This window comes from Gymnoscopelus braueri (genome assembly GCF_963280865.1).
Source record: "Gymnoscopelus braueri genome assembly, chromosome: 8".
Taxonomy (NCBI): Eukaryota; Metazoa; Chordata; class Actinopteri; order Myctophiformes; family Myctophidae; genus Gymnoscopelus; species Gymnoscopelus braueri.
This window is the reverse complement of record NC_137609.1, coordinates 19,052,188-19,067,168: the sequence shown is the minus strand read 5'-3', so window position 1 is coordinate 19,067,168 and position 14,981 is coordinate 19,052,188. Positions and strand designations below refer to the sequence as shown.

At 44.4% G+C, this 14,981-nt stretch overlaps 1 protein-coding gene across 1 annotated transcript; it reads right to left on the bottom strand.

Annotated features, from left to right (window-relative positions):
* Positions 1–1,043: 1,043 nt before the first annotated feature.
* On the bottom strand, positions 1,044–6,873 carry LOC308089814 (uncharacterized protein). The gene is made up of 5 exons (XM_080434742.1): positions 6,762–6,873; positions 5,607–5,678; positions 5,414–5,515; positions 4,310–4,935; positions 1,044–3,757 (listed from the first exon to the last, which is right to left on the bottom strand). Exons 4-5 carry the CDS (start codon positions 4,599–4,601, stop codon positions 2,826–2,828), a joined length of 1,224 nt encoding a protein of 407 aa, XP_080290868.1. The 5' UTR covers positions 4,602–4,935; positions 5,414–5,515; positions 5,607–5,678; positions 6,762–6,873; the 3' UTR covers positions 1,044–2,825.
* Positions 6,874–14,981: the final 8,108 nt, after the last annotated feature.

Below are 14,981 nucleotides of genomic sequence, written 5' to 3'. Positions count from 1 at the left end.
GGCCCAGTGGGGGCGCGGCCCTGGGGGAGGGAAGGGCAAAGCCCTGGTGGGGGAGGAAGGGCGTAGCCCTGGTGGGGGAGGAAGGGCGTAGCCCTGATGAGGGGTGGAAGGGCGCGTGAAGCCCAGAGAGGGGGGAGGCATAACCATGGGGCTCCAGGGGAATGGGACCTGAGTATTTGGCTTAGGGTCTGAGGAGATAGGCGTCCGTCTTGGCAGTAATCTGTGGACGCACCATCACTCGAGACCCCAAAAGAGAAAGCATAATTAGTCAGACATTAATTAGAACATTTACTGGACCATGGATGTGTGGGCGTTCCTGAGGTCTTGGACATTGGTTCTAATGTAAGTGTGGTATGCTTGGGAAGTCCAACGCCCTAGGAGTTGGACGGTGTGGTCGGTGATGCCTCTTCTAGATGCAGAAGAAGCAGCACCGATTCGGAACGAATGGCCGGAGAAGTTACCTGCGGGATATCCGGCCTTGGTCAGAACTTGCCGGAGGTGGTAGAGGAACCAGTGACGGGTCGCGACTGAACCGGTATCAGTGGTAAATAACGGGTCGGAAGGAGAGGCGTGGGAGGAGTGCCTGGTATGGAGGTGATGGACCAAGGGTTCGTAAGGGCTGAGGTAGGAGTTGAGTTTAAACATGTAAATTGGCGTTGTTCTGCCGAATTGGTCTGTTTTGCTATGTTTTAGCAAGAATACTAGTGTGGAGGAATCTGGAATGGTCAGATCAGATAAACAGGGATGGTAGTGAGGAATGAATGTAGAATTAGAGGTAGTGAATTCTGAACATCTTAGAAACCCAAAGAAAGCTAAGAGAAACATTGCTTCCAGTGTGGAGTCTACAGATGGGTTTACATAGCCAGAGCGGAGTATGTTGATGCATCCTGCGAGAACATCAGAGGTAATAGGTTGGCGGCCTGGAGGATTACGTGGCTTGTTCCTTCTCAGGCTCTAAAGGAGCAGGGTGACGTGTGAGTGCTGGGCAAAGGGGTGAGGTGCTCCTGTTAGGATCTTAGTAATAAAATGTATACCTGATAGATAGACGCGGATGGTTGGTGGATGCATGGCCCGAGAAGAATGGCTGTAGCTGATGTAGGAGGTGAGTGTAACGAGGTCCAGAGACGGAAATGGCAGGCTGTAGAGTGAAAGGATTGGAAATTGTTCCAAGCTGTCCAGTAGGAGGAGAGTGTGGAGGGAGCTATACCTTGCAGGATGTGATTTTGGGAGATGGATACCAGGTTATGGAGAGAATGGTTTATGGGAAGGTCATCTCGGAAAATGAAGGAACTGGAGTCGGGTGGAGGTCTGCGGATGGTGCCAAGGCTCTGAATCTTTGGAAGGAGAAACGTGAGAGTGAATCAGCTACCGTGTTGTGGTAACCTGGGACATGGGCTGCTCGGATTATGAAGTTATTGGTGACTGAGAGCCATGTTAGACGCCTGAGAAGAGCCATGATGGGTAGTGATGCTGACCGACCTTTATTGATGATGTGGACTGTGGACTGGTTATCGGAGTGTATGAGAACAGAGCGGCTGGTCCATTCATGGCCCCAAAGAGAGGCCGCGACAATGATTGGATATAATTCGAACAAAGCTGAAGAGTGGGCGGTGTCGAACGGGGGGGAAACAAAATCTAAGGGCCAATTATCTGCAAACCATCTCCCTCTGTAGTAACCCCCGAAACCTACAGAGGGCGCTGCATCGGTGTATAATTGCAAATCCTCTGGTGAGGAGTGGAAATCGTTGTAGAAAAAAGAAATGCCATTCCAGTTGGATAACAGGAGGTGCCAGAGCCTAAGCTCTGAGCGGCATTCTAGGTCTAACATGATATGATGGTGGAGGGATAGCACGGATGCAGCGAGGTGGAGGAGGTGGGAAATAAATGAACGGCCTTGTGGGATGATTCTAGTGGCGAAATTGAGGTGACCTAGTAACTGAAGTAGTTGCTGCTTGGTGCAGGATGTGATTTGTAGAAAATTGGAAATGAGTAGTGTAATACGGTCTAGTTTCTCTGTAGGGAGTGAGGCTTGAAATGAGATGGAGTCCAAATTGATTCCTAAGAATTCAATTTTTTAAAATGGACCTACTGTTTTTTCATCGGCCAGGGGAACTCCGAGTGCCGCAAAAGCGGTCTTGAGGCACGTGATACTGCGTGCGGGGGGGGCTGATGGGGGGTCGACTGTGAGGAAGTCATCCAGGAGATGGACTAGGTGCGGGATGCGGTAATTGTTGCTTAATATCCAGCAAAGGAGCTCTGAGAGATTGTCGAAAAGTTTTGGGCTACTTTTACAGCCAAATTACTGCAAAATAAAATTTTGACTGCCAGCAGACGCCGAAAAGGTGCCATGAGTCTGGGTGGAGGTGGAGGACTTTGAAGGCAGACGTGATGTTGGCTTTTGATAGCCAGGCAGCCGGATCAGGGCAATGGCATGATCAACGGTTGAATAATGAAGTGTGAAATCTGCACTGGGGATGAGGCTATTAATACTGGGGATGGATGAACCGTGTGGGGAAGATAGATCGATAATTAATCTTTTCTTCCCTGAATACTTCCTAGTGGCCACTCCTATTGGGCTGATGCGGTAGATGGGGAATGGGGGGGAATCGAACGGACCGATCATGAACCCTTGCTTGACTTCTTTCTCAAGCAGGGTGGTGACGATTTCAGGTTCTGTTAGTGCGGACTGGAGGTTATTGCAAGAGTGGGAATGATCGGGAAGTGTGATGAGGCCGGGTGAAAAACCATGATTGAGACCGTCAATGAAAAAATGGACGAATGTGGGGTCTGGGTGGAATGCGAGCTCCTTGGCCAGGGCAGGGATGTTAATGGGGGTGGCCAGATGGTGCGACAGTCAACTTTTGGAAGGTTTGGTTGGGTTGTGGGGGCATGTGGCGGGCATGGGCTCCTCCGCAGTAGGTGCATACGTGCAGGAGCTTGCAAAATGATGAGTCGCATCCTGCATCGTTGAAATTATTGCATAGCATGCGGGAGCCTACAAACATAATCTTCCTGCCACGCTTGTCCGTGGCTTGAGAGGAGGCTGGTTGGGCGATGGGGCGGCCGGGTTTGGATCGCTTGTCCCGGCCTGGCTGGTACTGTTGTGTTCCTATTCCCATGAGGGCGGGGACTGATGGAGGGATGGAGAATGGGGTGGGGCGATTGTAATAATGAACTGGGGCTGCTGGCTCTCTTTTAGGTTGGGCTACAGGTGCAGGCTGGTGTGCGGTGAGCACGCAGTCGGTGGTGGGGTGGGAGGGGCAGCCGCAGATGTTGCATGCTATGGCGGCGCTGCCTGTGAACAGCCGGCTGTAAAGTTCTATGTCCAGCGCTCCCCAGTAGGTAGCGAGGTTCCACTGTTGGATACGGGCAGCCGCCCTCGCTGCGAACTGCCGATGGTATTCATAAAATAAGGTGCCACCAAACCGCACTGCCATGTCCATGATTAGGGAAAGGTAGTCGTCTAGCTCTTGCCTTCTGTGGGGGAATAGGGAGCAGATGACATTTCTGAAAATTGAGAAGGCTAGGGTGAATTTGGTGCAGGTGAGGGTGTTGTGGGGTGGGGCAGTGGATGAAAGGTCTCGGAGGGTGATCGAGATGCCTCCGCAGTCGACTGTCCGGGGTTGGAAGGTGTGGGTGGATGGTTTTAGAATTGCAGAGAGGTCGATGTCCATACCCTGGATGATTTGTTGACGGAGGTGGTTGGATATGGGTTGTGGGTTGAGGGCCAGCGCGTTCAGTGGCACCTGGGCTGCGACTGCGGAGGAGAGAGAAAAGGGGGGGGTTGGAAACACAAGGGCGGGGGAGGGAGGGAAAGAAGAGAGAGTTAAGTTGCTCAGGATGCCGATGGCTGTTTGGGGGGGCACCTGAGTGGGGGGTGAAGGTGCTAGCCGGCCCCGTGCGATAGCCATCTGGGTGTTGGGCTGGCTAGCGGCCTCGGGGACGGAAACAGAAAAAGAGACAGAAGTGTGGGGGAAGTTGGATGATTGTGCAGGGGGGTGGGATGACAGTGAAGCCTGCATTGACGGGGGTGAAAACCTTTGCAGAGGGTTTTGGTAAGAGGGGGAAGGGATGGGGGAAAGAGGATTAAAGGTAGGGAAGGAGGGGAGGGGAGCAGGCACAGGGGGTGGAGGGAGATGCATGGGGGTAGTGGGAACAAGCCTGGTCTCCTCTGCTTGAGTTGGGGGTCTGAGGCGGCTCAGCAGAGTGCGACCTGTAGGTGGAGATGAATTCGATTGGCAAATATCTTGTGTAATTATGGACAATGCTGGTGGATGGTTTGCATTAATAGGAAACAACACAGGCTCACCTGATGAACGTGTGTTTCGAGCGGGCGTTGTAGTGTCCGCTCTGCTGCCGTCGTGTCTGCTGGTAGATGGACCCCGTGCCGGCTGTCTGACGTCATCATGGCGCGCCTGTGAAGGTCCCGCTGGAGAAGAGGAAACTCTCGCTGCTGTGGTGTAAAGATGAAAAAGTTGTCCTTTGTTTGCGGTGCTGGAAAAAGCGACGCTCTTCTCTCTTAATGCCTTTTTGAGTGATATCACGGTCCAATCGCGGATTGGCTTGTGAGTGGCAAGGGTGGAGCTGTGATCGGTTACCATGGCAGATAAATCGAGGGCGGAGTTGACTCAGTTACCATGGTGATCGATCAAGCTTGTAACCTAGAGAGTGAGCTAGGAATGGAAATAGATCATGGGAGTAGAGTGAGGGGCAAGGTTAGTAACAATCTCATAGCTTGAAGGCGTAGTCTTCCTCCTGAACATACATTGTACCAACTCCATTAAAACACCCATCACCCAAAAGAGATGGGTGCGCCAAGGCCGCCCCATTTATTATCACATAAGCTTGGGAACACTGATGCCCCTCCCCTAGCATAAAAACATATGGATACTCTGTGGTTGCTGCGGTCAGCTACTGCACCAGGTTTGTCACAGGCTGAAGAAGAAAAGAAAAGAGAGGAAAGAACAAGATTATTACAAGTTGATACAACAGGTTAAATTGAACTCCAAAGCTCCAGTGCTGTAGTCAAGTCACTATATCTGGAGTCTAGGTTGAGTCAATTCCCCAGCAGTGCTCAAGTCCAAATAGAGTCCACATTAACTGAGTCTGAGTCCAAAGTTACTGAACATGAGTGTGCATGCACATGTAGGTGGAACACACATGCCTTCCCTTAAACAGCATTAAAATAATGTCACTGCAATTAGCTATCAATATCTTATGCCAACTTATATATTAGGCTATATTACAAAAAAATGTGTCTGCATGATCCAACTGTTTGTTGGGCTTCTTCCTCACGGAAGACCAAGGCTGGAGACCAAGGCTGGGGCGCTAACCCATACTGCTCCCGGAATATGTGAGCTCTATGTGAATACCTGCTGAGAGCAAATCTACTGTATGTTGACGCAAAGGTCACCCGTCTTCTCCTTCCTGGCCGGCCATGTGAGTGATCTTCGCGGAGAATTCAGGGTTCATCTCCCAGTACACTCAGGATTTAACATCGAAAATCATGAGAAATCTACAGACAGGTAAAGACAAAAAAATGTGTAAGGCACAAACAATAATCGATTTAGTCTGTACTAAACTTATTCTGTGAGATGTAAGCTCACCATGCCTTGAGTGTCCACTAGATGCGGCAACTCTTTGATTATGGCTTGGATTGAATTTGTCCCATCTGCAGTCTGCAGTGGTGGCCAAATACAAAACAATTACACTCCATTTATTAATTTATTTTAATCAATGTGTTTACAACACATCCCTAATACTGCTGAATGTACAGTATGTGAGGATTTGTCCTTCAACCTAGCTAAGATGAGTGCAACTTTTTAATCCTGTCGTCCTCTAACTTTTCCCATTCGTCGCACAGCATTCCACCTCACCAAACACATGTATGTAAAATTGGCTATTTTGTCCAACATGTAAAAAAAGAAAAATGGTCTCAAGTAATGTTAAGTATACATGATGTGACCATGCACGGTACATCATTATAATAATAATGTTAAGTATACATGATGTGAACATGCACAGTACATAATAATAATGATAATAATAATAATGTAAAGTATACATGATGTGAACATGCACGGTACATCATTATAATAATAATGTTAAGTATCATAGCAACAACCTCATTAAGCTACATGTACAGTACAGTATAGCAACAACACCACATTAAGCTACATGTACAGTAGAGTATAGCAACAACACCTCATTAAGCTACATGTACAGTAGAGTATAGCAACAGCACCTCATTAAGCTACAAGTACAGTACAGAATAGCAACAACACCTCAATAAGCTACAGTAGGTATATGCTACATCGCACAACGTTGTCGGCCCCAAAAATAGCAGATCTACAAGCTCACAGCGCGTCGCGGACGCAACATGTTGTGAACTTATAGATCTGCTATTTTCGATGTCAACGTTATGTATGTGATAGAACACGAACGTATACAATAGCTCAGCTATGCTAGCTTGCGCCTGTCAGCTGCTAGCCAATATGATGACATTCTTTCCCTAGAATTAAATCACTTTGAAACGCTGCACTCCATATACAACATAAATATGATCGGCAACGTACATTAACGTAGTGGGTTTGGCGTTGAGTGCCAGTGCTAGCTGGGTGCTACCCATGGAGCTAACGGTGCTAATGTTAGCGTTAGCTAGCATAATGGCTAACGTTAGTAAGCAAGCTGTACACAAGCATTCATTCATTCATTCATTATCCCAGATAGCGGTAGATTAATGAGAGCATATTATCACTTACAATAATTTCCTTGTAAACAAGTAAACGTTAGCTGACCAGCTATTTCCTCCGTGGTGGAGAGTGGAAAGTCCGGTGACCAAGTTTGGTCAAAGAGGAAGGGACGTACTTACCCGGAACTCCTTTGACGGACGGCCTGTCCTTCAAAATAAAATAAAATGCTATTTATAGTGCTATAAATGCTATAAATAGCGACTTTGAAAAGGAGAGGTTTTATTTTCAAGATAGGTATAATATTTTGTTTTGGTCCAAGTTTTTTTTTTTTTTTCAAAGTTTTTTTTTTATGTCATGCATGAAAAAAAAAAATAACCTAAAAAAAAAATATCATCCCTCTTAAAAAAAAAAATCATCCCTCCTAAAAAAAAACTCATCCCTCTTTTAAAAAAAAAACTCATCCCTCTTTTAAAAAAAAAACTCATCCCTCAAAAAAAAACTCATCCCTCAAAAAAAAAAAACTCATCCCTCAAAAAAATAAACTCATCCCTCAAAAAAATAAACTCATCCCTCAAAAAAAAAAACTCATCCCTCAAAAAAAAAAACTCATCCCTCAAAAAAAAAACTCATCCCTCAAAAAAAATAACTCATCCCTCAAAAAAAAAAACTCATCCCTCAAAAAAAAAAACTCATCCCTCAAAAAAAAAAACTCATCCCTCAAAAAAAAAAAAATCATCCCTCAAAAAAAAAAACTCATCCCTCAAAAAAAAAAACTCATCCCTCAAAAAAAATGTTATAGCCTATGTTTTTTTTTTCCATACCAGAAAACATAAACCACCAGCTCTTAAAATAATGTACCTACCCTTAAAACAATCTACCTAGCTCTTAAAATAATGTACCTACCCTTAAAACAATCTACCTAGTAATGTCCCCTAAGGGGCTCCGTAGATTAACCATTAACAAGCTTCAGTTAACGGTTAAGAAAAACATTCAAAATTGTCATCCTGTACAACCAACCATATAATACAAAATATTGACATTTAATTTAACATTGGAACATGTAACAAGAACATGTTCCAGGGGCCACAAGAAAGCTCAGCTGGGGCCGGATTTGGCCTGCGGGCCGCCAGTTGAATATCACTGTGCTACAAGCACCACTAGACCGGCAGGCAGGAAACTTGCACGCACACTCCCAGTAGGCCAAGGAAGAATCTCCACCCATCTTAGTTTTCAAAATGGCCAGTTATAGCGCCACCATGAGACAGATTTTTGCAACGCACATTTCCTGTTACAACTCCGACAGATTTTGTCCAACCCCACGCAAATCATTATACATGATCTCTGTAGTCATGTGATCAAGAAATATCTGTCACATTTCTCATATTCCATTCCAATTGGCTATGATTGGCTTCCAAAGTTTGCACAAAATGCCACACATCATGAATGCAGCACCCATTCCCTGGGAAATTTTGCACGCACATTCCCACTAAGCCAAGGAAGAACCTCCACCCCAAATTGTTCAAATCTCCTCATGGTGGCGCTCCAATAGTCTACTTCATGTTTTGGCCTATAACTCTTAAACCAATCAACATATTTGCCTCCGCCAGGCCGGAAATGGCGAGTCCGTCCGTCCGTGTGTCTGTGTGTCCGTCCGTCCATCTGTCTGTGAGCAGCTAATCTCCGGCACCGTTGGCCCGGCCAAATCTTTCACATGGGCCTGTTATAGCGCCACCAGGAGGCCGATTTGTGCAAAACCAATTTTTTTATATTACTCCACAGATTTTATCCAAACATCATGCAAATCGGTACACAGTATCTCTATAGTCATGTGATCAACCCGGATCTGTTATCCCAGATTATATCCTGATTGGCTAAAGTTGGCCAAAATGCCTCAAATCATGAACGCAGCTTGCGATTTCCGTGAAATTTCACACGCGCATTCCCACTAGGCCGAGGAAGAAATGCCACCCTTTTCGCATTGGCCTGTTATAGCGCCACCAGCAGGTCTAATTTAGCAAAACAAATTTTTGGAACAAAATGACTCAAATCATGAATGCAGTGTCCGATTGCCGTGAAAGGCCTAAGAAGGATAATTCCTTGAAGAAATGCTACCCTTTTCACATTGGCCTATTATAGCGCCACCAGGAGGCCACAATAAGTACCTGACCTGGCGGAGACCTGTGCTCCGAGGAGCACTTTTTCTAGTTTTCCTCTGGACTCCTTGGATCATGACACGACTTACATGTAAAATATAAACGATTACATTTACTGCCATAGTGTTTTCTTCAAAACACACTTTTTGCTACTACTCCTACAGACTTTGTCCAAAATTCATCTCTGGGGTCATGTGATCAAGATATATAAGTTAGATTTTTCAGATCCCATTTCAAGTGGCTTGAAGTAGCAGTATTCATCATATCATGTGCTTCTTATATGACAGATTAAGTTCACTACAATTTACAATTTAGGCATTTAGCAGACACTCTTAATCCAGAGCGATTTACAGTAAGCAAGGAAAACACATGGTAATACATCAAATGCATAGCAATAGTAATCTAGGATCATAGGTAAACCAAGAACCTATCATCAGTCTAAACAGTATAATAATACATAAAATATCAATCATCTGTACATTGAAACTATCCTGTACACACTATAGGATGCCAGGGCCCTATTCCACGAAAGGTGAATTAGAGCTAAAGCCTGGCTTTAACACCTATCCTGGCTTAATTTAGCCAGGATTAGGGATGAATCGGTTCCATGAAAGCTGAATTATCTTGAAGATTAGTTTAGCCAGTTCACCCTGGCTAAGTTTAGCCATGACTCGATTCCACGAAAGAGAATTGAAGCAAGCCTACCTTAGTTACCATGGCAATTTAGCTGTGAAGTTAGCCTGGTCAGGAGCAGGCTAACAGCCAAGCTTACTTAATCCAGTGCCTTGTTCTTCAAGTTTTTCCACAGTCAATTCAATGTGTTTGTATATGGACTCATTTTTAATGACCCTGCATTCAAATAAAATGAAATAAATACAATAAGATATAATCAAATTAATTATATTACTGAAATAGTGTGTGACCATGAATCATAATTGTTTCACAACGACTCATGTGATATGTCATTGTCACTCTGTTAACACTATATAGTTCATATTGTTGTTAGATGTTTGATAATATATTACAGATTTTTGTCTGACATATATATATATATATATATATATATATATATATATATATATATATATATATATATATATATATATATATATATATATATATATATATATATATATATATATATATATATATAATTAGTTACGGGTTTAAAAGAGCCTCTTCACTGAATGTAAGTCAATGAGGAACATATTTTAAATTATATTTCTAGTCAATGGAGAAATTATTTTTTATTTCTTGTCCACCTTTGGAGGTACATCATGATAGCAAGGTAACTACACAACCCAAACCTCTACCAAAGTGGTCTTGCAAATGTGGGGTTATCGCGCGTCAACACCAGCCCCCCCCCCCCCCCCCCCCCCGTGCGCCCCGTCGCGTCACCCCCCGTCCCCGGGCGTCCCGTTGCCCCCCCATCCCGTCCCGTCGCAAACACACACACACACACACACACACACACACACACACACACACACACACACACACACACACACACACACACACACACACACACACTCTGTGTGTGCTTGCAATACTTTGCCACGCTTTCTCCCTGGATCTATTTATTGCGGTCGTGTTTCCTTTCTTGCTTATTATACATTTTACTTCCTTGTATGATTTCATGAGCTGCTGCAGTGCTGCTATTCAGCCACAGAGAAGAGAACGCCGCTCTGGTTTTGGACTCCATGATTGGTCAAGTTCAAGGATTCTGCTATCGACTTTCATGGTCTTTTATAGAAATACGTGAAGCCTGGCTTCATTATCCTGGCTCGACACAGGCTGGCTTGACAAGGCCTAGCTCGACAAAGTCGCTCCTTTTCAGCCTGGCGTTCATGGAACCGAATAAACCAGGCTATACGGACCCGACTTTGTCAAGCCTGGATTTGACTTAAGGTCAGGCTTATTTAATTCACCTTTCGTGGAATAGGGCCCTGGTCTACAAATGAACCTGGCATCTCTACATAACATGCTATCTAACATTTTAGCCTTTGCATAAGCTTGCAAGGTCCTCAAGGCTACGGGCTAAGGTGGAGTCTGAAGAGGTGAGTCTGAAGAGGTGAGTCTTCAGATTACGGCGGAAGATTGGGAGTGAGTCTGCAGTTCTAACTGCAATTGGGAGTTTGTTCCACAGCCAGAAGGGAGAAGAGTCTGGGGGCCCTATTTTCGCCAGTGCCTTACCCATTATCCCTAAACTTCTTTGACATTTTTTTCACAAAACATTTTCAAAATGTTCAAATAGACAATATACAAGCCCACACAATGTCGATGTAGATTGGCTAATTGTTATTTGAAAATGTTTTTAAAAATAGTAAAAAATGCCAAACAAGTTTAGGAATAATGGGTAAGGCACCGAATATAAGGCGAAAATAGGGCCCAAGGACTACTTCTCCTGTTGTGTAAATCCATAAACATACTGTAACCACAGCTATGATTATTGGTATAGTATTCTGCTTTTACAGTGCTGACTCAACATGATCACATCCTGGCATTTTGTATGTTCTTATAGGGGAGATAAAATGCCTACACAATAACTGCTATGGTTCAGAAATAAATAATTGTTGGTCTCAGTTTCACAATGAACCTTGAACACTTTTCTACTCTATGTATTTGTAAATAAGGATTTAACTGGTTTGGCAAGATACATATAACTGATACCAGTCTGCTGTTGCTGTGAAACTTTATGTGAGGACAAATTAGACATGATTCCTTAACAGGCCAGTTAGTTGTTAGATGTGATGCAGAGGTCAGAAGAGTCCAAAAGTAGAGGGAGGTGTTGCAAGAACACGTGCATCAGCAACAAACTGCTATCATGCAGAGAGGGCAGCAGCGATAGGGCTGTTTGCCCGCACTGAGAAGGCAGGAAAGACAGAGCCATGAAACTGGGTGCTTAATGCCAAGAAGCTGACAGAATAAACAAGAGAATCAAGCAGTGAAAATGAGAGAGAGAATGCCAAGAAGGCATGGGACAGAAATGGCGAGAGCCCACCTGTGCACTGGGAGAAGTGAAAGCCAAACTGCAAGCTGACATATAGGAGCACATTCAGGCTTGGTGTGAGGGATTATGCAGAATGACACCCTCGGAAGCGGTATCCGACCAGGAGCAGAAGCCATCCTGGCAGTCGAGGCTGATTGGGCCAGTTGATGAGAATGGCAGCAAGGAGGGACAGTTCTGGAGACCACACAAGTACAATGCTCTAATTGTGAGATACAGCAGCAGCCCAGTGAGGGAAACAAACTGATATAGTACGGCGGTTAAGCTCCCAGTTTTTTTTTTTCAAATCGTGCACTTTTTGTAAGAAGCATGAAACTTTCAGCATAGTTATATGCCATAATGTTACTTTTCATAAGGGGAGGGAAGTCAGATTTGACCCCTGAGGACCGTGAGAGGTCAAATCCAAAATGGCCGCTTGTCCAACTTAAATTGGGAACCAAACACAGTAGAAAAACGTTTAAAATATCAGATTTAAAGGAAATGCATTTAGGTTGAAAAAATATGCCCCAACAAAATGCAGTGATTTCCTCAGAATCAACAAATGGCAGTGTAACAAACACTGGTTTTTTATATAGGCAACACCAACAATGACACACTGATGTGGTTCAGACAATTAATGTATTAACATTCCTCTAGCAGAGGGCAAGGAACTTTATGCAACCAATGGAAGGGGAGTGCTCTGTTCTCCTGCTGATTCAAACTTGGCCTGCCTTGCCCCATGTACGTAAGAGGAGGCTGACACTCCTCTGCTTCTGCATGTGGCAGATGTTGTGCAAAAGGGGTGTAAGAAGGTGACCATACGTGGCTACTGTTGATATTGATGTGGCTGTATGTACTGGCTTTGGCTTCATTCAGCAAGATAGGTAACACTGAGCTGTGGGTTGCCTTTGGTGTTGGATCAAGCTTTTGGTACATGCTGTTCGTGAAATGGTTGCCACAATGACTCCAACACAGTGTCTGACTCTCTCAGTCTTTCACGCTTTCACCGGGTGTGACACTGTATCTTCGTTCCCTGACAGAGGAAAGAAGAAACTTGGAAGTCATTCCCAGAGGTGAATGAGGCTTTCAGTGAACTCCTATGCATGCCAAGTGAGTTCAATTTGTGGGGCTCATGTATGACCGAACCAGTGAGTGCATGGAAGTGAATGATAGCAGGAAACAGCTCTTCACACAGAAGTCAAGAACACTAGAGAACATTCCTCCAACCCAGGCAGCAGTCAAGCAACACATCAACATAAAGTGCACTTGCTACCAGGGGCCTGTTCCTCAAAAGGTGAATTAAAAAAGCCTGGCCTTAAGCCAAATCCAGGCTTGACAAAGTCGGGTCCGAAAAGCCTCGTTTATTCCGTTACTCAGACGCCAAGCCAGGCTGAAAAGGAGCAACTTTGTCGAGCTAGGCTATGTCAAGACAGGCTGTGTCCAGCCAGGATAATGAAGCCAGGCTGAATGGGCGGGGATTCGCCGGCGACGTATTTCTATAAAAGACCATGAACTCGAGCGCAGATTCCTTGAACTTGACCAATCACGGAGTCCAAAACCAGAGCAGCGTTCTTCTCTGTGGCTGAATAGCAGCACTGCAGCAGCTCATGAAATCATACAAGGAAGTAAAATGTATTTAAGCAAGAAAGGAAACGCGACCGCAATAAATAGATCCAGGGAGAAAGCATGGCAAAGTATTGCAAGCACACACAGTGTGTGTGTGTGTGTGTGTGTGTGTGTGTGTGTGTGTGTGTGTGTGTGTGTGTGTGTGTTTGAGACGGACGGGCAACGGGACGAACGGGACGAACGGGAACGGGACGGGGGGGGACGGGGGGGGACGGGTGTACTGCGACGGGGGCCACAACGGGACAGGACGGGACGGGGGGGGGGGTTGACCGCGACAGGGGGCCATGACGGGATGAGTGGGGGGGGACGGGACGGGACGAGACACGCAATAAATAACCCCACATTTGCAAGACCACTTTGGTAGAGGTTTGGGTTGTGTAGTTACCTTGCCATCATGATGTAACTCCAAAGGTGGACAAGAAATAAAAAATAATTTCTCCATTGACTAGAAATTGATAATTTAAAATATGCTCCTCATTGACTTACAAAGAGGCTCCTTTAAACCCTTAACTAATAATTTATATATATATATATATATATATATATATATATATATATATATAAATTATTAGTTACGGGTATATGTGTGTGTATGTATGTGTCAGACATTTTTTATAATATTTAAAAAAAAATGTAATATATTATCAAACATCTAACAACAAGATGAACTATAGTTTTAACTATAACAGAGTGACAATTACATATCACATGAGTCATTGTGAAACAATTATGATTATGATTCATGGTCACACACTATTTCAGTAATTAATTTGATTATATCTTATTGTATTTATTTCATTTTATTTGAATGCAGGGTCATTAAAATGAGTCCATATACAAACACATGTTTTGAATTAACTGTGGAAAAACTTGAAGAACAAGGCACTAGATTAAGTAAGCTTGGCTGTTAGCCTGCTCCTGACCAGGCTAACTTCACAGCTAAATTACCATGGTAACTAAGCTAGGCTTGCTTCAATTCTCTTTTGAGGAATCGGATAAGGCTAAACTTAGCCAGGGTGAACTGGCTAAACTAATCTTCAAGATAATTCACCTTTTGAGGAACCGACTCAGCTCTAATCCTGGCTAAATTAAGCCAGGATAGGTGGAAAAGCCAGGCTTTAGCTCTAATTCACCTTTTGAGGAACAGGCCCCAGGTCGACTGTTGGAACCAGGCATTGGTCCTGGAACCAGAGATGCCAGAGCCATTTGATTGGGGCTGGACAAAGGAAACAACTGGTTGGCAACAGTTTTGGACCACTCTCACTGAAGCATCAAAATCGTGCCATGAATTGATCTGCTGTCACTGCATGAAAGAGTGTACTGGTCGATGCAAGTGTGCCAAATCGGCACTCAAATGTATTATCATTATCATTATTATCACAACGATTTTTTTGGTCTTGTTTTCCTCTCTTTCCTGTACACAAGATGTGACAACCTTGAACCTCGATTATTGTCATTAATTGCATGTTTTTTTTTTTCAAGGCTCCGTTTTGTTATTGGCATTATTCTGTTCCTTCTTCTTCC

Bases quoted from the DNA above. Each gene is read 5' to 3' on its own strand.
- LOC308089814 (XM_080434742.1), bottom strand. From the start codon at position 4,601: ATGGTAACCGATCACAGCTCCACCCTTGCCACTCACAAGCCAATCCGC. The intron at 3,758-4,309 runs GTGAGCCTGTGT...TCTCCTCCGCAG, and splicing joins TCGAAACACACGTTCATCAG to TCGCAGCCCAGGTGCCACTG.